Raw genomic sequence first — 21,643 nt, forward strand, 5'->3', positions numbered from 1 at the left:
CGTCCCTCCGCTGCGTTGGAAAACAACCGCAACGAGAGACCAATCGCAGGTCGAGGAGAAGTGTTCGCGCGCGTTGCATGCCGGTCGCGGGCCGGCTGCTTCTATCCGCAAACATGGCGCCGGGTGTGATCGTCGTCGTAGACGGCGTGGTGGAAGCTCATCTTTCCTTTTAAAAGCGCTATCCTTGACTGTGAATTTTCGTTGTGTGTCGCTATAACGCAGCGCGTACTAGAAGGGAAGGTCCACCTATTCATGCGGCAATGTTGTGGCGGCACTCTCAAGACGGCAGAAACGCCTGTGTCGTCGTCTTTGTTTACTTCGACTACAGTGGTGCTTTCTAAGCATTTGTGTTTTCGAACACTGCACAGATTTCTTATTTGGAGCATTTCGTGCCAGTGCTAAAGTTGAAGGTATTACTGGCGCCTACCGTATGAAGGATGCGAATTTTTACGCGTTTTCATCACCGGAGAAAAGTGATTATGGTTAGCAATCCTGAACGCTCGCAACGTCCGTCCGCAACCCGCGACACCGTTAAAAGGCTGCGCCAGGCAAAAGTCGCTCATTTCTTTCAAATTGTGTGACACACTTGAGACAGAACTGTACAAGTCTGGTGAAATAAAGACTTTCCTCAAACTAAGCTTTATTTTTCATCTAACATAACATAAATTCTTTTACAAAGGTGAGTTGTGTCATGGCTCGTATTTTGGCCTGAAAAATTGATGTTTTGGTTATAGCACGGTACCGCTTATAGTGCAGATTTTCGCGACTCCCGCGACATACGTTATATGCGGTCTACACCGTATCGAGTACAGCTCCGCTGGTCTTCCTTCTTCACGAGGGTGGAAAGGCTGAACGATTTTTTTCTTCTGCAAAATACAATAAATTTTTAGCCATAGTATTTCTATTTAATGATGGGTCTCCATTTTATTCTTTTGGTGCATACAATTAATTATGACTTAAACCCTGCAATACTTGAAACAATTTGCGTTGTAATTGTGATAGGTTGTATTCGCGTTTCCACATTCCTCGACATTCCTTTTGTTTGTATAATTGAAGTCAAGCTTTATTTCTGAAAATAACTGTTAACCGATTGCTCAGATATGATGCCACTTAATGACTTTAAATCAAATAGTTATTTGCGAAATGAAATGTCACGAATACTTTGTCTTGACTTCTTGTTGCATTTGATGGAAATTGTTTTATTCAATGGATTCTTTGTTTTTTTATTAACAAAATAATATGTAACCAAAACTTTGAGCTTAATTAAAAGAAGTAACCTTTTCTTAACATGTTGTTTGAAGATGGCCAGTACTGCCAGTTGCAGACAGTGCATGCAGCGTGTGACCCAGTGCAGTTTGCATAAGTTGAGCAAAATATGTCTTCCTCATTCTGCCATATTAGTTTGGTGCGATGAAAATTCATTACGCTCCATCTTGTGTCTGGCTTCTGCATATAGCACATGCCCAACAAAAATCACAGGAAATGCATGGGTGGCCACGGTCCAAGGTAGAGTTATGAACCGGTTTCAACCGGTCACGCGTGGTAGAACCGGTAACCGAATCGAAATTTTGTTTTTATGATTGAACCGAAACCGAACCGTGACCAAAACCTGAACAAAATACAAAGCCGCCCTCGAATAATGACCGGTTCGACACCCTACTCACTGCTGCTTCAGTGGCACATAGGATATTTCTCACCGAACTGCTCTAGAAGGATGTTAAGATTGGCCCAGCAGCCTTCGAATGCCTCGGTCAAGTTCCTCCTGAAGGACAAATATCCCAGCAACTCTATGCCAACCTACAGGTTGTTCCCAAGCGCTATTTAGGCATAAGGAAACTGTACACAATGAAGTTCAATAAAACCTTTCAGGAGGTGTCCTTAGGTGGTGCATTTATCATGTTCAAAATTCAAAGTGTAGGTTTCTGAAAAAAAAAAATTGCAAGAATATAAAAATGTTATTCCTATGCACAGAGAGAAATGGCGAAGAACAGTTTGGTTGACACTACGGCAGTGTGATACTTTAGCCCCAAATTACAGGGAAAATAAAATACCAGCCACCGGATGGCTGAAAATATTACGCAAACGATCATGTAACGTGATGTGAATGGACAGCATCAAATGGTCAGATATTTCTGCGATATTGCACGGTGCTCCAACATATGCTTCGAGCGTCCCATCCTCGCGCGAAAGGCTTCGAGCGTAGAGCGGATATCAAACGCGCGCTCAGGAGATCCAATTGAGGCAGACCCTCTGGCATCAGCAGGTGTGCGTTCACTCAGTGAGTTTCCCGATCTTGCTAGCACGAACACCGCATAGGCGCATAGCACACACCTTAGAGGCATGCAAGTAACAGTCTTGGTAAGACCGAAGAACCTCATGGCAAGCCGCCGGCAAAGACACCGGGTCTCGTGTAGACCACAACCGATCCCACACAAAACAGCTACGTAGCACCAAACACATTCCCGCGGATGCGCTGCACAAATTGCTCGGTCGCACCAGCATGTCGATTCCTTGCATGGTTCTCTTCTCTGTGCCGCTTCACGTTCATGCAATTTCATCTTAACCTTGATTGCATTCCATGCCCAGGGGGACACCGAGCAAATGGGCGACCCAAGGCAAGAAAGAGCAGATGGCGCCCTCTCCTGGCAGCAAAGTCAACTGCGATAAGTGTGATCCTGCTCCGTTCGTTTTCTGCGACACGACACTCACCCAGTACAACAAGCTTAATACAGCTGACGCCGTAAAAACAGGCTTTTCATGTAAGTCTCGTCAAAACATTAGGCGCCATACAAAATCAGTCAACTGCGATAAGTCCTTATTTCAAACTCTTTGTTCACATTCCACCCATTAAAAAGCACAGCGCAAGAGCCCAAGTACACACCTGACCTCGTCACATTACCATCTCCTTCCCCAAAATAAAATCTGCTCGCAATGGTCATCTAATGTAAAAAGACCCGCGTGCGAACGCAGCGTCTAAAGTCAGCTACAGCTGCGCCATCTTCCAAATGCCGTCTGCTACCAACGTGTCGTTGCTAGCTTGGGCTCCAAACTGGGCTTCCAAACAGACCGCACTATGCACGGTCACCCCTCGCTTTGCTCGGGCCCAAGTGTGCACCAAGCCTCATTGGAACCGCCGAGGAATCTCCAGGCGACCGCCTGATGCTCTCGGCGTCGACCTCCACAACGGCACATCCAACTTCAGCTAGCGTTGCTGCGTTCACGTTAGCAGACGACGGTCGGAACGCGGCGTCTCCCGTTGCTGACTTCAGGCGCTGCGTTCGGGCGTTCCTTCATAAAAAAGACGCTTTGTCACCATGGTGACGCTGACCATAGTAGACAAACTTTATTGTGTGGAAGGAGACTGCAGGGTGGTGAGTTTGGGCTCTATTGCTGTGCATTTCAATGGGCAGAATGTAAATAAAGAGAGTTAGAAATAACAACCTAATCCAGATGGCTGGTTTTCTCCAGCGCCGAATATTTTGACGAGCCTTACACGAAGAGCATATTCTTAGCTCGCAATCTGAACAAAGTTCCTTGTACTGCAACATGGGGCTAAACTACCGATGTGCCGACAGTACTACTCACAAATGGTGCCAGTGACATGGTTACACCAAACCTGGGCTACCATGTCAGTACAGGTAGTTTATTTCGTTTTCCTCCCCAAAGATTAGAATGTTTTTCTTTTCTCGCATTCGTTTCCAGATACCTACACCCCAGGACGGCTCCTAGGTTGGAAGAATGCTCTTCCGACGTCCTACCAGCGAACGACATCCACATAGCAACTGACGCCCTTTAGGCTTTTCAGCATGGTGTCCGTGATTCTGTGAAAAATGGCTGGTGCCGACCAGATTCCAAACAGCAACCTGTTTACTGCAAACAGCCCTTCGTGCGAGTTCAGAGTCGGGTACTTCCTCGACATTTCAGCCATAACCACCTGGTGGTAAGCCCAGCTAAGGTCAATCTTTAAAAACTCCCAGCCTCCCACAAGCGCCGCAAAAAGGTCGTCAACCCTTGGTAGCGGATACCAATCAGTGTCAAGGCAAGGGATCATGGCGGTTTTGTAGTCCCCGCACAAACTTATTCTATAGCCTTTCACTACCAGTATGACCAGCATTGCATAGTCACTCGTGGCGACCAATGTGATGATGCCCATGACTTGCATCTTCTTTAGTTCAGCCTCAACAGCAGGTTGTAGGGCAAACAGCACGTTTCTTGCCTTGAGGAGCCTCAGCATGTAAGCTTTTGTGAGCAACATTTGTACCTTTTCTTCAGTGATAGTTGCAAGTTTGTTTTTGAACACATTCTGGTACAGAAGCACACTTAACTTTGCATGTTGTTCGGTATGCGCCACATCATCTGACCTAACTGCGCTGTTAAGCTTACACATTCGGTTCCAGTTCGATTGGATAGGACAGCTTGCAGCCACTGTTGACCTAGCTGGGGCGGTCCTTCTCGGGATGTAGATGGGAAGCCCGGCCTTCTGCAGACCATCCTGCATGTGGACGTGAGCAACTCCAACGGGATGGACGATGCAATCCTTGAACGTGCGTAGCTTGAGCGTTATCCCCGTGATCTTTGTCACCGGAGAAATCTGACGTAACTGCTGCAGCAACGTGACAAAAACGGTTGCCCTTGCATCCATTTCCGAGAGAACTTTCTGCACCTGAATAGTGATTTTTATAGGTAAGTTCAGATCAGACGTGGCCATTTCCTTCATGCAAGCTAGGTTTTTGAAGAGGAACCGGTTGCATGACCATCTTACAGGGCGTCCACTTCGACATGTGCATTTCTGCCACGCTCTTTTTTGCTGCTTTTGTAGCTAGCGCTCTTTTGACAACTCTCTGGAACGTCAGTCTGCTGTCCTCTGTAAACACAGTGTGCTGAAGTTCCTCTCTGCGTAATCCGCACACAAAACGGTCTTGCAACAGCTGGTCAAATGCGGCTTCCAAGTCACGTGTCTGTGTCAGTTTGCGTAGTACCGCAACAGAAACTGACACAGACTCGTTTTTGAGCCGCACCCTTGTGTGAAACTTTGCGTGCTCTGCGATCACTGATGGTTTCGGTGCTAGGCGGTCCCCCAGAAACCAGAAACTGTTCTAGCCGAGCAAGCCACCCGGGGTAAAACTTCTTTGCAAATAAAAATTATTATTATTATTTTACAGCGAAGCTGTTAAGGGCTAGGTTCCCGAGGATTGTGTCCAATACAAGGCCCTTATCGACAAAAACGCCTCTGGACAGCTACCACCATCTATAAGCGACGGCGGCGAGCACACAGCCAGTATGGTTGCCACTGTCGCTGGTAGATGGCGCCAACCTTTCTAGCTATCATAGAAGAATGGATAGTTGGGCGCGTTGGTGGAAATTCATTGTAGAAACCAGCGTGAAAAACAGACGACGACAAAGAAGAAGCACACGTAACGAGCGCAGTGCTCGTCACGTGTGTTTCTTCGCCTTTGACTGTTTTGCGCGCTGTTTCCTACACTCTTATCAGTTTCAGTGTGGACTCAGGATGGGTCGGCCGCGTGCCCTTTTGGGGAAAGAGCTGTGGAAAGAGCGGCGACGTACGCAACAGTGCGAATGGGTCCGCAACCTCAGCAAAGCCGCTGTCGCCTCAACTTCCACTCCGTTGAGCACATTGCTCGCCTGGAAAGCCGCCGCCGAGAACAGAACCAGCGATGTAAAGGGTGCCGGCGGGCCAACTCCACGGACGATGATCGTGCCACGGAGCCCAAGCGCAAGCGCGAGGCTTGGCGACGACTGCATTCCACGCCGGCTGAACAGTTCCTGGGCGCGACGGTGATGTTCCGGAGGGAGTTTGTGGACGTTTGGTGTCATGTGCGCCGTGTGCGACCGACTCTGGGTCACCGGAGACGAATCCACGATTGGCGGCGTGTCGGATAAGAAGAACTGGAAATCGGGCGCGTGCGCGTTGCGGCAGTGTATCGAGTACAGCTCCGCTGATCTTCCTTCTTCACGAGAGTGGAAAGGCTGAACGTTTTTTTTAGTTTTACAAATGTCTTTGTTACTGGCAACTCTGATGCAGTCAACGATTTGAGGAGGCCCCTTGTTTTCGAGCCTCTAGTACTCGGAAGTGAGAGTCCCTTGTCCTCCTCGGCGATTCGGCTGACCAGAAGAAACAAAGTCAGTCTTTCCCGATACAATGACCAGTAGTCACTCGCTGAATCGTTGAAAAGCTCGATGTATCCCAGTCAACCAAAGACTTGAGGCACTGCACCATTCATCACCAGCTCACCCGTTGACATGCCGGCTTCCCGAAGAGGAGATCACAAAAGTCTTCACTGACAATTTGTTGTGTCTTGCGGGGCAGCAGAGAAGGAAGAACGGAGGAGCATAGAACGATGTTCATCCCATTGTGTGTGCAATCAGAACGACTAGGGAGCTATCACATGACAAAAAAAAAAGAAGACAAATAAAAACACGAGCCTCGCCACTTTAACAATAGTAGCACGTGCCTGGCTGTCACTATACAACATCGACACTCTGCTTTGTCAGTGACCCTCGTTTCATGCCTAAACGGCAACAATAAGTTTTATGAACGCGTTGAAGCAGAGAGATTTCTGACATGATGTTCAAGCCAGCATCCGTCAAGGTAAGAGCAGACACTCTGAGTGGATGTAGTGGGAACGAGACACATCCTTTGGTTTTGCTTCTTTCTTTTTCCTCTCTCGTGCTGCCCGAACGGTGGAGACGCTGTTGGTCGAGTCTACTCTGGCACGCGCCACCTTATCTGGTCGGTTGCGTTGCAACGCTTGCCGTGCTGGATGTCCTCGCCTACCATAAAGTTCCGAGAGAATGCCCGCCCCCGAGAGATCGCCCATCCCGTTATTCTGGCTAAATATCTGCAACATAAAAATTTCAAAACATCGCCCACCCCCGATTCCCGTCAATCGTCACGCAATGTCCAACGCGAATTGCATCAACCGTGCAATTCGCTGTACCGGCACATCTGACGTGCGAGTTTATAGCGGGTTCCCTCGTTTTTGTTCGCGATCTGCGCACGCGATAGCGAGTTGTTCCCATGTGTGTGTTGCACTGTGAAATGCGAATCTGCTGAGTCTGCAATCTGGAGTATCCGTTCCCGTGACATAAAGTTTTTAGCGGATTCCCACGTTTTTGTACGTGATCTGCATGCGCAATCTCAATTCCACGCGAGTTGCTCCCGCGTGTACATTGCATCGAAAAATATGATTCTTCTGCTCTCGCGATCTGCGGTATTTGTTCCCGTAACATACGAGCTTGTAGTGGATTCCTGCCTTTTTGTCCGCGATCTGCACTCGCAATATCGGTTCCCGAGACAGACAAGTTTGTGGCAGGTTCCCACGTATTTATTGCACCATAAAACTTGCATCTGCTGCGTCCGCGATTTGCGGTATTCGTTCCTGTGAGATGCGATTTCTCGGCGGATTTCCGCGGGTCCTTAGCACCGTGAAACGCGAATCTGCTGCGTCCGCAACCTGCAGTATCCTTTCCCGTAACACAGGAGTTTGTAGCGAATTCCCGCGTGTTTATCGCATCGTGACACGCAAATTTGCGGTGTCCGCGATCTGCGGCATCAGTTCCCGCATCATGTAGTTTGTAGCCAGTTTTTGATAAAGTTTTGTTGTGGCGTCCCCAAAGATAGCCCCCCCCATGTTTTTCACCGTTTATCTCTTCATTTTGGGAGGGCGTTCTTTCTGAACTTTACGGTCCACCGTGCCCGGACCTCACCTGTGGTGGACGTGCCCCGTCCTCGTTGCGAGAGCTCCTCCGCCTTGCGGCCGGCCGGAGCAACTTTGGGGTCTTCCGGTGGGCATGCCTGGGTCTCCTTGGAGCAGCGGCTGCCCGTCCAGCTCGGCAAGTCGGCCACAATGCCGCTGTCGTCCAGGTCGTCCGTCTCCATGCCACGCTCCTGCGTGTCCTGGACCTACAAAGGGACATCCGTTGATTTACAACACCCCCAAGATAATACACTGAAGAGGGGAGTGAGCTTAAAAAAAGCAATTGGAAAGTGTGCATATCAGTAAGAACATTTTAACGGATTATGCGTTTTATTAGCCGAGTTTTATGGAGTTTCGTAACAACCGGTTGTAAAAAAAAATCAGACACCCAAAAGTGTTAAGCTCACAGGGAACCATATAAAAAGACTTCAGGCCCCCCTGACAGGATATGAACTCACCCGCTCGAGTTTGTGAGCCAAGCGCTTTGCCGATTGAGCTATCCAGGGTCGGGGATGCAAAAACACAGTCATTCGCACAGCCCAAGAACGCAATGTCGTGCATTTTGCGGTCTTTCTTGTTATGCTACGCCATCTCAAGGCATCTGTCCTGTCTCCAGTATTCTTTTACAGTTTCCTCCCATTGTTCGCTGACTTTAACCATGTCTAATGCTTACCAACTAGCCCAGCTCACCACCCTTTTACATCTCATGGCCTGTGTCAGAAATGAGGGAAAATCTTTGTTAGGCGGCGGCATTCAGATGCCCTTCTCTTCTTCCCTGGCACGGCTCTCACTAGAGGTGTGCGAATATTCGGAACTTTGAATACTTCGCAAATAATGCTTGCCATTCTACTCTATTCGCTTCACACTTTAGCTGTTCGAAGTATTTGAGTTCTTCAAAAACTACAAATAATGCCGTTTTGTTTTTGGACTGCTCAGTATTGTTTTGAGCTTGGCAAACCCAAAAAGCCAACCTAGGCGTCCTTTACAACGAAGCTGTTTATGGCCAGGGTTCCATAGATTTTTCGTGTACGTCAACAAAAATTTGGGCCATGTCTACGCTCGCACTGCCCTCTCTTTGTCGTCGTTCCAAGCCCTTGCGTGCCTAGTTTCCTTCCCTTCCGCCGGGTGGCGGTCTTGTCGCACGTGTCTAGTTTCCTCCGGCTCCTCGGGCCAGCGATAGTCGTCCACGCGAAATAATGACCCCCAATCGAGACAACAATAAGTGTGTGTGCATACCTCTCGTCACAATGACACCGATCGAGACAATAAATGTGTTCCTACCTTTGTTCAAAATTCTGTGTCCCATCTGTGTCGTCTGCTAAATGGCTTTGCTGGTCCTCCACATTCACAAAGTAGAATGGCTCACGATTCTTTTTTTGTTTGTACGAAGCACTGGAAAGTTACTTGCACGCAAGTAGCGCAATCTGTCCTCTGTTTGCCATGATGTCTTGATTGCGGAGTTGGCGAAGTGGTTGTGGCACAAACGCTACAATAGATTTGACGAAGGACTACGATTTGCAACGGCACGTGCATCGTCGTGAGCGCAAACATGACGGACTACACTCACTAGTCTTTCCTACAGTCACTACAGCAGCCGAGGTGCTATGGATTTGGATATGGATTTACGGCTGACCTCGACTATCGGCAATATCTGGCTCGTGGTATTTTCTGCTCGATTTTCCAGTTCATCAGTTTGCTGCCAGTATTTCTTTCGTTATTTATTTCTACCCATTCTCATTGGTAGAAATAAAACTTGCATCCTCTGCCAAAAAAAAAAAGTATTAATTTATTGCTTCTTTGTGGCGCCTTCTATCAGCAGGACTATTGCACACGGAAAGAGATGGCGCAAAGTCAGAGCGGCTGCGCGGCGCAATCGCACTATCTCCAACTCTGCTGTGGCCCGCCGACCCGCCACCGCTTGTGCACTTTCGTTTATGTTCTGTAACTTCACTCCTGACTCATCTTTTATTTCATCTGTATTTTATCAGTCACACGTGTGAATTTTTCTTACTGCAATAAAGTTTTTCATAAATGTTTGTTGAAAAAAAAATTCCAGTTGTGTTTTGATTGAGCATTTTTGTTTAATTCGCATCAAATATAAAATATTTGTTTTCAAAAACGTTTTTATTCTAAACTATTTGTATTCGAAAATATTCTATTGATTCGATTCATAACCGTTATTATTCAATTCGATTCGCTTCGAAAGATTTTGATATTTGCACACCTTTATGTATCACACATTCTGTGCTTTCCAGTCTTCGTCAGCATGATCAAGCTGGTATAATTTTTTTAAACAAAAGAACACTGGTTGTTAGCAACCGAATCATTCGGCGGTTGGGGTAGAAAACTTTTCGAAAAGAGCATTTGAAGTTTGCCGGACTTTCTCACACGATTTTACCACCCTATTTGGGGTCCTTACTATTTTTGCGTTATCTTCCGCAGTGAGAACTGAGAAATACCGGGGATCGTCACTCGCTCGGCCTCGGCAGGAAACAAACAAAGACAACAAATGTCAAACTGCCCACAATATGGACCTTCGACATTCTTCAAGGACCGTCGCCACCGAGATGATCTCCAGAAAGTCTTTGCGACCTTCGCGAAAAATGGCTGACCGGGTGCGGGGTAGGGGACGGGACCTCACAGGCGACGGGGGCGACGCCGGTTGGGGCGGCCGAACGGGGGGCACGCACCTGCTCCCCGAGGCGCAGCTGGTCCAGCTCCCGCTCCAGCGCCGCCAGGCGCTCCTCCTTGTCTTGGGCGTCCCTCGTGGCCCGAGCGAGCGCCGAGCGCAGCTGCCTGAGCTCCCGCTCCCTCCGCTGGGTGGGCGTTAGGTAGCCCTCAGGTGGGCACTCGAAGTGGCGCTGGCAGTGCAGCACAAACTTGGTGCTGCGCACGCCCGGCCCCGGCACGCCTGGGCAACAGGGGGGAACGCGCAGGGACACAGCTCAATACGGGCTAATGAAAGCAAAAGCTAAACTTCTACTATAATCACCAAGAGGTGCGGGGCTTATTACGCTCACACTCCGGTCTCCACCATTCCTTCCTGGACATTCCTATCGGCGCATTTCATCGGCTCGGAGCGACGGCAAGCTCGGGACTGGCCACGCCCTGCGTTCCTTAGGCCATCGAAGACCGTGGGTCATGGAGGGAACGCCAGTCTCGGCAACCCCAGTCTGATCAATTATTCTTAGTAGCGAGGAATCTTTGAAGGTGGAACACCCGCGAGTAATCAACGGGAATGCTAGACTGCTAGACTGCTAGGAATGCTAGACTAAAGTACATTTTCATGATGTATCATGGTCTTTTCAACACTGACTACACCCTGTAACTCGCATTCTAAGAAATAGCCATTCTAAAATGATCCAGCCTTTTCAAAGTAGTTTGTGCATTTCACTATTCTCTCTTTCCTAAAAGAATAGATGAATGGAACCTTCTACCGCAGGAAATTGTGAACTCAAGTTCCCCTAGTTTTTAAATAATTTGAAGCGCTTACAGAACTAGTTTGTTCATTGTTACTATTGAGTGGTGCATGCCGTTTGCTAGTTTAATAATGTTGTCTTTGTAATATGACTGCAGATTATAATTGTTTATGCAGTGGTCTCGTTTTGCTTCTGCTGTTTATTACCGTTTTTTTTTTTTTTTTTACCCTCTCCTGTAATGATTTTAAGAGTGGTTAACAGTATCTTGAAATAAATAAATAAATACTGTAAAAGACTTATTTTTCGCGGGCTCAATATTTCGCGATTTAGGTCGAAGTTGAAGTTTTGGAATAATTTGCGGGTTCTCATTTTTGCGGCGCGGTGGGATCTTAATATAAACTCCAATGTGTTTACATTTTATTGGACATGTTCGCAGGACCTATTTTTCGCGAAGTGTAGGCGATTCGCGAAATTCACAAAAATGAGGTCCTCGCGAAAATTAAGTTGTTTACAGTAAATAAAAGCTGTACCAAGGGTGTGAATTTGATAATATGCTTGTTGCATCTCATCTCACTTGCGAGCATGATCTCGCCGCTGTCCACGAGCGTGCAATCTGGAGAGGTCCTCACAACTGCGTCGAAAGCAACAGGACCAGCATTAGGCGAGAGCAACCGGGCCCCGCTATCGCAAGTGGATCCCGCAACCTGTGGACCCTCCGATTAACGTCGGTAACTCGAACGGGTCCTATGCAGAAACTGATAAAGCGTCTTGTTTTCTGCACAATGCACAGTTTTCGCAGGAACAATTTGGCCCCTGTTTGTCAGATTTATCTCGTTCTATCAATACGGTTAATTTATTTACACATTTTGACTCTTTCCTCTCTGGACTCTACGAGGATGACGACAATTACTCGGGATATATTCAATGTGGCGACTGACTCTCACAGATAATCACACTGTGCTTCTAAAAACACACAAACAAGACAGTGAGAGAGCAAGACAAACATTGAGGGGACTTCTGGAGCACAACGAGCACGTAGCACATGCCATTGAGTGTTGTACCATGTTCCATGCCGTCGCATGTGCTTCCAGAACAGCCCCTCCCACTTGGACACATTCTGTCGCAACGCATTCATTAGACATACAGGAAGCGCCGAAAAGACAAGGTGATGTGGTGAGTGGTTAGCATACCACACTCGTCATCAGGAGACCCTAAAATGAAATCCTAAAATGAAACTATTTTAAGCATCAGCAAGCAAGGTTTGTGCAGGGTTTCCACAAAGAGGTATTGCTTTAAAACGAGAAAACATAATGATCACTCATACGCACGAATAGTGTCACACTGCATGCTGTCGGCACAGAATAAAACGCGAGCGTCCAAACATCAGCCTTCGATGCATGCTGCGCTACCTGGAGGCCAACGAAACTGCGAAGTGGAGGGGGGGAGGGTGTCAAAGCCCGCGTGCCAATAGCACGTGGCTCTCACCGTTCTTTCCGACGGAGGTGCTCCCGCAAGAGGCGAGGCTGGCGGTGCTGCCCACGCTCTGGGCAGACTCCTCGTCGCAGCACTCGGGCGTCCCGGCATCCCCCAGCAGGCTGGGGGCCAGGGGCCTGCAGCAGCGGGCAGCCGCAGACTCCGGGATGGTGCGCTCCCCACGTACCCGGACCGAGGCGCTGCGTCGCAGGCTCGGGATGCGGCTCTTGCCTCCGTCGCAGTCCATGGCCGGTCCGGTGGTTGCCGAGGCCCCTGCGAGGAAGAAGCTGTCCGCAGGGTGCCGGCCACGACCGCATCTCCCAGTACGCCTTAGCGAAGAATCCAAACGGTCGTGCACAAAGTGCCCAACAAATTAGGGGAATGTCCCAACCCGGAAAAATTCACTCGGTCTCACTTTAGGGACCAGATTTTATACCGAAGCGTTCGAACACCCACTTCCGTCCATCCAGCATCGCTGAATCTGTGTTATCATGCGATATGACCACGGGATTAACTCGGATCTACACGAGTAACATCTAGCACGCAGCCAGCTCGTGCACTCTTCCTTTGCCTCCACAGCATCTGTCATGTGACACTGAAGAGAGGGAGGAAGAGGAAGTGCTCTCCCACCTTCATCTACTTGCTGCACATCCTACCCCCAAGGTCGCCTGCGAAATCTTTTATGACCCTTTCTACGCAGCAAGTTCCTAGAGTTCCTTTTAGCGACACAGATGGCAATGCAGGATTGCAAAAAGGTCTATTGTCTAGAACTTTCTCGTTATATTTTTTCTCTTCATTCACGATAAATATTCTGAAACTATGAAAGGTGACGGGATACAGAGATTTCGTACACCAGCTGAAATAAATCTAAACTCCAGACTGGAGTGTTTATTAATGCTGGTCTGAGGGACGACAAAGAGTGGTCACGATTGTGCGGCCCTGCATAATGACGAATGACTTGCGACTGTCTGCAATGAAATTCTGGCTGCAATTAAAAATTTGTTTGATCTTACAAATGTGTATCGGATACAGAAATGCTTTTCCAACAATCAGCCGGTCCTGGCTTACACAGTGAAGCAAGTGGCACTTGACCTTCTCTAGCAGGTTCTACAGTAGCAGGCAAGATAGTGGTTTGGAGCAGCCACTGACACTTTTGGAGCAGATATGCAAACATCTGCAAGTGCGTGACTTAAGAATAAAGAAGCGATTGCACCACGAGTTCATCTATGATAGCGAATGAGGTCCCTCTTTGATACTGGAAGATATTACTCAGCACCCTTTGTGACAAGAATAAACGTGGTGCAAAAGGAACACAGTCTTCCTCTAAGAAGTAAGGCTCTGGTAAGAGCAGGTTCCATACACAATGGGTATTTAAAAAGTGTTTAAAACTGAATCATAGCAAGGCACCTCAGTTTGGATAAAGCCTCTTTCCCCATATCCTCCTACACTTGGTAGTTTATTTAGCCCATAAATATACCGCGTTTACGTGAATCTAAACAACCGCCCCCCCCCCCCCCCCCCCCCCACCCTCCCCCCAGTTGTCCAGTCAGAAAGGTAAAAAAAAAGTTAGCATGCAAATGTAAGCACCGCTTTTTTGAGCATGATTCAAAATCCGAGCGCGGCGCGCCACTTCCATCTGACTCGGAATGCTGCAGCATTTCCTCGGACTGCTTTTGCTCACCCATCAAAATAAAGCGTACAGTGTTTGGAGAGGGACCTCACATACATAAAAATAATGTATCTGCCAATCTGACGAGGGACGTCAAAATACAACAGCTATTTTCGCTCCATGTAAAGGTTATCTCAAAGACATGAGTGCGTAACACTTCTGGCTATATTCCCAACAGACCTCGAAATGGTCACTACCTTTTATTTACTATGACGCAGCAGTGTCTCAAGGACTGAAACTCTCAACGACAAAATGTGGAAGAAATTTGCGAATATGTGATAGGCACCTGGCGTCCACCAGGAGCCGCTACCATCCCTCAGCGAACAGCACCGTGCGCGGCTGCTTTTCAGTCAGCGTAGGGAGAGTGGCAGGGCTCTGCCGCCACTCCCGCGCTTCTACCAATGTGTCAAACAGGGGACACATGAGCAGTGAACTGCCGCACAGCGCCCGTTTTTTCATTGGTTTAGTTTAGGTTCGGTGCTGCGTATTCTCAAACGCTGTCGTGAGAATGATCTAGTCGTCTGCGAAGTAACTCTAACTTCCAGGGGCGACAGGGAAGGTGTTGTGAAATCACCATCTCAACTAGCAACAGGCAGGTCTTTGCGAACAACGACGACAGTGCTGACACATGGTGGTATGACTCCGAGCAGGATTGATGTGGTGTTGGTGGTTTGAGATCAAGGTGCGGAGTCTGTTTGCTGGAATGTTACTGCCACAGCCGATGAAGGACTTAACAGGAGGGGTGTAGAAAAAATGCCGAGACGGTGCACTTTGTTCAGGAGAGACCTTTGGCGTCATCAGGCTTGACGAGCCAGCCATTCGATGCCGCCAGGAGACAAACAAACGTGCTGTGTGTTTCGGAATTTCTCTGCTGGGTTAGAATTTTTGACTGCGTTGGTAGGTATTTACTCCCATACATAACGTTTCTTATGATGCTCGCGAATAACGCTTTGTCACTGCTCATTTCAATATTATGGTCATAACTCCTGATAATCACTGCATTTGGTGTGACTTCCCTGGAATAAAGTGAATAAAACTTCTCAGTGTTTTTTCGAACGAAAGCGTCAAGTTTTAACGAAAGCTGGTCGTGTCTCATACAAGCGATTTGCACTAGCCTTCTGTTCAATCTGGACCTCCTCGGACCCCTGAATGCCTTCGTGGCGGCGTTCTGGGGTCTGGGTACGTTCTGCGGTATAGTTTCTTCAGAACTGACCCGCTGTGCACCTCCAGTTGTCTCAGCGAAGTTGGCCACGTTGCATATCCATTTTTAAATGAATGTTTATACAGTCTACACAATTATTCATTGGAATGATTTCGATATATTCTCTTTAAACTTCAGCTTGATCGGGTGGAAAAGAAAAGCAAACACTGCGTTGCTAGTGTTGTGAACATACATTTTGCGGTAATGTTTTCTTCAACATGATTGCTTTAACAGTAATATAATGGTGGCACAAGAACGTATGTGCCGGTTTTATTTGTTTTATTATGGATTTGTTTCATTAAATCAATTACAGTTCATTGATTTGCATAATTTTGATAATTTCCTCTTTGGAGACCAGGTACGATGATGAAAACGCCTGTGATATATTTCTGAAGTTATTCTAATACTTCAGATTAGAAAAAACAGGTACTGAAAATTAATTTATTTCACTGGTTACGTTGTTGGCTTATTTCAACTAAAATGCCAGGAAATTGATCATAATACTGATGCGAATCATGGCACAGATCTGTTTAAAACGCTAATACTTCGCAGCGCACAACAGACAACACACCATCAAAACAGATACACACAAAGAAACAACACTCACGCAGCGCTGACTGTCAACTCTCGGATATATTAATCTTCGTTCTTATCTTTCACCCTTACGCACTAAAAAAGAACTAAATGTTAACCAAGGAAGAACAGCGAAAGAAAAATAAAAATAAAAAGAAAGGGGAAAGATTAATATAGGAAAGAAAGATGGAAAGAAATGGAAGAAAATAAGATCTAGTCCTACTACAGTAAAATTACTGAGGAGGTTTTCCTAAATAATATAACTCTTTTCTTGATAAGCTAATCGACGGGGTACTAACGCATACTCCGTCTAGCAGGTCTATGCTCGCGGCTTCGATGATTTCTCGAGTTAGTTTGTTGTTGCTTCGTCCCAGTACTGTGCAATTGCCCAGAAGGGGGGAACATCCACAATCTCTACAATGAATGCCCAGATGGCCTGAGTTAGCGTTAATGGCGTTGCAGTTATGTTCCCGGAGCCTGTCATTGAGACAGCGCCCCGTCTGCCCAACGTAACGCTTCCCGCACGTAAGAGGGAACGAATATATCACTCCCTCTGCACAGGAAACGAACTTGGTCTTGTGATTTTTCGTGCAGCACTCTGTTCGAATAGGCTGCCCATTCACCCGCTTGCACAGGCTGGAAAGTCTCTGCGGAGCTGAGAAAACCACGTCGACGTTGACTCTGCTAGCTACTTTTTTAAGCTTGTGTGACATGTTGTGAATATAGGGCACTATAACAGGCCTTGTAGTGCGTTCTCTTTTTCGGTAGTTAGAAGCTTCGGCTTGCTTGACCTCCTTAAGTAGGCATTCAGAGACTGAAATTAATATCGACAAAGGGTATCCTGCTGAAACCAAGCGAGTTGTTTGCGTTTTGAAGCTCATGTCGGTCATGTGCACGCAGGATTTCTTGAGGGAGTTTTTTAGGCAAAGTTTTGCAATGCCTCGTTTAACAAGTTTCGAGTGTGCGGAACTATGATGAAGTAGTGGCTTTTTTTGCCCTCGGTTCATAAGACCAGCAGATGTGACAGTTTTTAAGGAACAATCGAAGGTCTAAGAATCTTATGGAATGCTCGACCGGAAGTTCGTGGGTAAGTTTTAACGGATCAAGGTATTTCTGGAAGGTAGAAAGAACATCGGCCACCAAGGTGGGGAAGGTGCGACTGTTACTGTCAAGAAAAACCAAGTAGTCATCCACGTAACGAAAAACACGCACTATTTTTGAACTGTCTAAGTTTTGCTGTAAGATTCTGTTGTGGAATGCCAGAAAGAGGTCGCTGAGCACAGGAGCTATACAGGACCCTATACATATTCCTGTTTTTTGTAAATATGTTGATCCATTCCAGGTGGCAAAGGTAGAATGCAAATAGGTCGATATTAGGTCCAGGAAACCCTTAATGGACACCCCTGCTGCATTTTGGAAGGCTATTACACCAAAGGAGTCAACACTGTCCTCTATGCACATCAGGAGCCGATCTTGAGGTAGGGCATAATAGAGATCCTTTACATCAATAGAAAAAGCCATGAGTCTTCTGTCCTTTGGTTCTTGAAGAAATTGCAGGACGTCATCCGAGCTTCTAATCAAATACGGATCATTTATGTCAAGAAGGTTTAGTTTTTCTTGAAGGAACAAAGCGATGGATTTTTGCCACGTGCCTCTTTCAGACACAATCACCCTGAGGGGGCACTCGGTTTTATGTGTTTTGGCATTGAAGAAAATCTCAAGGCTAGACAGTTTTTTACGGTCAATGGATGAAGCAAGTTGCTTCAGGTCCAGCGAATTACATAATTGCTTGGCTCTGCTTTTGATTGTACTTAAGGAAATGTCATAATGGCACTGAAAAACGGACTCTACGGCTGCACAGGCCTTAGTGCCAAACTCGCTTTTATGCATGAGCACGAAACCACCTTCCTTGTCCGCAGGAAGAAGAGATAGGCTATGCTCTTTTAAGTATGCTTCGACCTTCTTTATGGACAGTGGTCTTACCGGATGTTTATGATGTGAAAGAACGTCTACACCTTCTGAAATGCACCGATCAACGTCAGTGAGAGAGGCTCTCTGAGATACCTGCCGGACCAAAGATAACAGCTCAGGTGCCGACTTGCGGGGTTCAACCGCAAACTTAGGGCCAAAGCTGAGTACCTTTCGCACTCCTGGAGGCAAGGAGATGTCACCAATGACATGAAGAGGTAGGCTTTGGGTTCTTGTCTTGCGAGGAGTGATAGATCTAAGATGCTTTAGGGTGAGTCGCCACAGAGACTCAGTTGTACGATCCGTCAGGATGGAGTACTCGCGCCACACTCTTCCTCCATAGGGTGGACTCGCTTGGTTGTGCAAAAACACGTACAAACTGTTCCTATAAAGTCTTGCCTGTCGATACCACTCAGCTTGTAGAATCTTGCAAAGCCTTCTGCCGTGGCCTACGGACGGGGTAAAACCTCCGAACAGGACCTTGACTTCTGGAGGTAGAAGGTGTACTCGGAGGCAATAACTGAATGTCCGCGCTTGGCAAATACCAATAGCAATAAGGGTGACCAGGACGTTGGGATGCAAATGGTAAAACTGAACGGAGCCCGATGTACTAGAAATGAACTTGGTCAATACTTCAGCTTGGGCGAGTTGGTTAAACATGCTAATACTTCGCAGCGCACAACAGACAACACACCATCAAAACAGATACACACAAAGAAACAACACTCACGCAGCGCTGACTGTCAACTCTCGGATATATTAATCTTCGTTCTTATCTTTCACCCTTACGCACTAAAAAAGAACTAAATGTTAACCAAGGAAGAACAGCGAAAGAAAAATAAAATAAAAAGAAAGGGGAAAGATTAATATAGGAAAGAAAGATGGAAAGAAATGGAAGAAAATAAGATCTAGTCCTACTACAGTAAAATTACTGAGGAGGTTTTCCTAAATAATATAACTCTTTTCTTGATAAGCTAATCGACGGGGGTACTAACGCATACTCCGTCTAGCAGGTCTATGCTCGCGGCTTCGATGATTTCTCGAGTTAGTTTGTTGTTGCTTCGTCCCAGTACTGTGCAATTGCCCAGAAGGGGGGAACATCCACAATCTCTACAATGAATGCCCAGATGGCCTGAGTTAGCGTTAATGGCGTTGCAGTTATGTTCCCGGAGCCTGTCATTGAGACAGCGCCCCGTCTGCCCAACGTAACGCTTCCCGCACGTAAGAGGGAACGAATATATCACTCCCTCTGCACAGGAAACGAACTTGGTCTTGTGATTTTTCGTGCAGCACTCTGTTCGAATAGGCTGCCCATTCACCCGCTTGCACAGGCTGGAAAGTCTCTGCGGAGCTGAGAAAACCACGTCGACGTTGACTCTGCTAGCTACTTTTTTAAGCTTGTGTGACATGTTGTGAATATAGGGCACTATAACAGGCCTTGTAGTGCGTTCTCTTTTTCGGTAGTTAGAAGCTTCGGCTTGCTTGACCTCCTTAAGTAGGCATTCAGAGACTGAAATTAATATCGACAAAGGGTATCCTGCTGAAACCAAGCGAGTTGTTTGCGTTTTGAAGCTCATGTCGGTCATGTGCACGCAGGATTTCTTGAGGGAGTTTTTTAGGCAAAGTTTTGCAATGCCTCGTTTAACAAGTTTCGAGTGTGCGGAACTATGATGAAGTAGTGGCTTTTTTGCCCTCGGTTCTGTTAGTTATTGCCTCCGAGTACACCTTCTACCTCCAGAAGTCAAGGTCCTGTTCGGAGGTTTTACCCCGTCCGTAGGCCACGGCAGAAGGCTTTGCAAGATTCTACAAGCTGAGTGGTATCGACAGGCAAGACTTTATAGGAACAGTTTGTACGTGTTTTTGCACAACCAAGCGAGTCCACCCCTATGGAGGAAGAGTGTGGCGCGAGTACTCCATCCTGACGGATCGTACAACTGAGTCTCTGTGGCGACTCACCCTAAAGCATCTTAGATCTATCACTCCTCGCAAGACAAGAACCCAAAGCCTACCTCTTCATGTCATTGGTGACATCTCCTTGCCTCCAGGAGTGCGAAAGGTACTCAGCTTTGGCCCTAAGTTTGCGGTTGAACCCCGCAAGTCGGCACCTGAGCTGTTATCTTTGGTCCGGCAGGTATCTCAGAGAGCCTCTCTCACTGACGTTGATCGGTGCATTTCAGAAGGTGTAGACGTTCTTTCACATCATAAACATCCGGTAAGACCACTGTCCATAAAGAAGGTCGAAGCATACTTAAAAGAGCATAGCCTATCTCTTCTTCCTGCGGACAAGGAAGGTGGTTTCGTGCTCATGCATAAAAGCGAGTTTGGCACTAAGGCCTGTGCAGCCGTAGAGTCCGTTTTTCAGTGCCATTATGACATTTCCTTAAGTACAATCAAAAGCAGAGCCAAGCAATTATGTAATTCGCTGGACCTGAAGCAACTTGCTTCATCCATTGACCGTAAAAAACTGTCTAGCCTTGAGATTTTCTTCAATGCCAAAAACACATAAAACCGAGTGCCCCCTCAGGGTGATTGTGTCTGAAAGAGGCACGTGGCAAAAATCCATCGCTTTGTTCCTTCAAGAAAAACTAAACCTTCTTGACATAAATGATCCGTATTTGATTAGAAGCTCGGATGACGTCCTGCAATTTCTTCAAGAACCAAAGGACAGAAGACTCATGGCTTTTTCTATTGATGTAAAGGATCTCTATTATGCCCTACCTCAAGATCGGCTCCTGATGTGCATAGAGGACAGTGTTGACTCCTTTGGTGTAATAGCCTTCCAAAATGCAGCAGGGGTGTCCATTAAGGGTTTCCTGGACCTAATATCGACCTATTTGCATTCTACCTTTGCCACCTGGAATGGATCAACATATTTACAAAAAACAGGAATATGTATAGGGTCCTGTATAGCTCCTGTGCTCAGCGACCTCTTTCTGGCATTCCACAACAGAATCTTACAGCAAAACTTAGACAGTTCAAAAATAGTGCGTGTTTTTCGTTACGTGGATGACTACTTGGTTTTTCTTGACAGTAACAGTCGCACCTTCCCCACCTTGGTGGCCGATGTTCTTTCTACCTTCCAGAAATACCTTGATCCGTTAAAACTTACCCACGAACTTCCGGTCGAGCATTCCATAAGATTCTTAGACCTTCGATTGTTCCTTAAAAACTGTCACATCTGCTGGTCTTATGAACCGAGGGCAAAAAAGCCACTACTTCATCATAGTTCCGCACACTCGAAACTTGTTAAACGAGGCATTGCAAAACTTTGCCTAAAAAACTCCCTCAAGAAATCCTGCGTGCACATGACCGACATGAGCTTCAAAACGCAAACAACTCGCTTGGTTTCAGCAGGATACCCTTTGTCGATATTAATTTCAGTCTCTGAATGCCTACTTAAGGAGGTCAAGCAAGCCGAAGCTTCTAACTACCGAAAAAGAGAACGCACTACAAGGCCTGTTATAGTGCCCTATATTCACAACATGTCACACAAGCTTAAAAAAGTAGCTAGCAGAGTCAACGTCGACGTGGTTTTCTCAGCTCCGCAGAGACTTTCCAGCCTGTGCAAGCGGGGTGAATGGGCAGCCTATTCGAACAGAGTGCTGCACGAAAAATCACAAGA

At 46.9% G+C, this 21,643-nt stretch overlaps 1 protein-coding gene across 2 annotated transcripts in view; it reads right to left on the reverse strand.

Annotated features, from left to right (window-relative positions):
- The window catches only part of LOC8028938, a 79,108-nt gene that overhangs the window by 32,423 nt on the left and 25,042 nt on the right, over window positions 1-21,643 (reverse strand). For both annotated transcript variants that reach the window (XM_029983534.4, XM_029983533.4), the window contains exons 2-4: window positions 12,623-12,883; window positions 10,409-10,629; window positions 7,729-7,924 (exon numbers count right to left, since the gene is read on the reverse strand). In XM_029983534.4, the coding sequence (XP_029839394.2) occupies window positions 7,729-7,924; window positions 10,409-10,629; window positions 12,623-12,857 (652 nt within the window). In that variant the 5' untranslated portion in view covers window positions 12,858-12,883. The remainder of the gene's footprint in view (window positions 1-7,728; window positions 7,925-10,408; window positions 10,630-12,622; window positions 12,884-21,643) is intronic.

This window comes from Ixodes scapularis, unplaced genomic scaffold, assembly GCF_016920785.2.
Source record: "Ixodes scapularis isolate PalLabHiFi unplaced genomic scaffold, ASM1692078v2 PGA_scaffold2__306_contigs__length_199485367, whole genome shotgun sequence".
Classification (NCBI taxonomy): Eukaryota; Metazoa; Arthropoda; class Arachnida; order Ixodida; family Ixodidae; genus Ixodes; species Ixodes scapularis.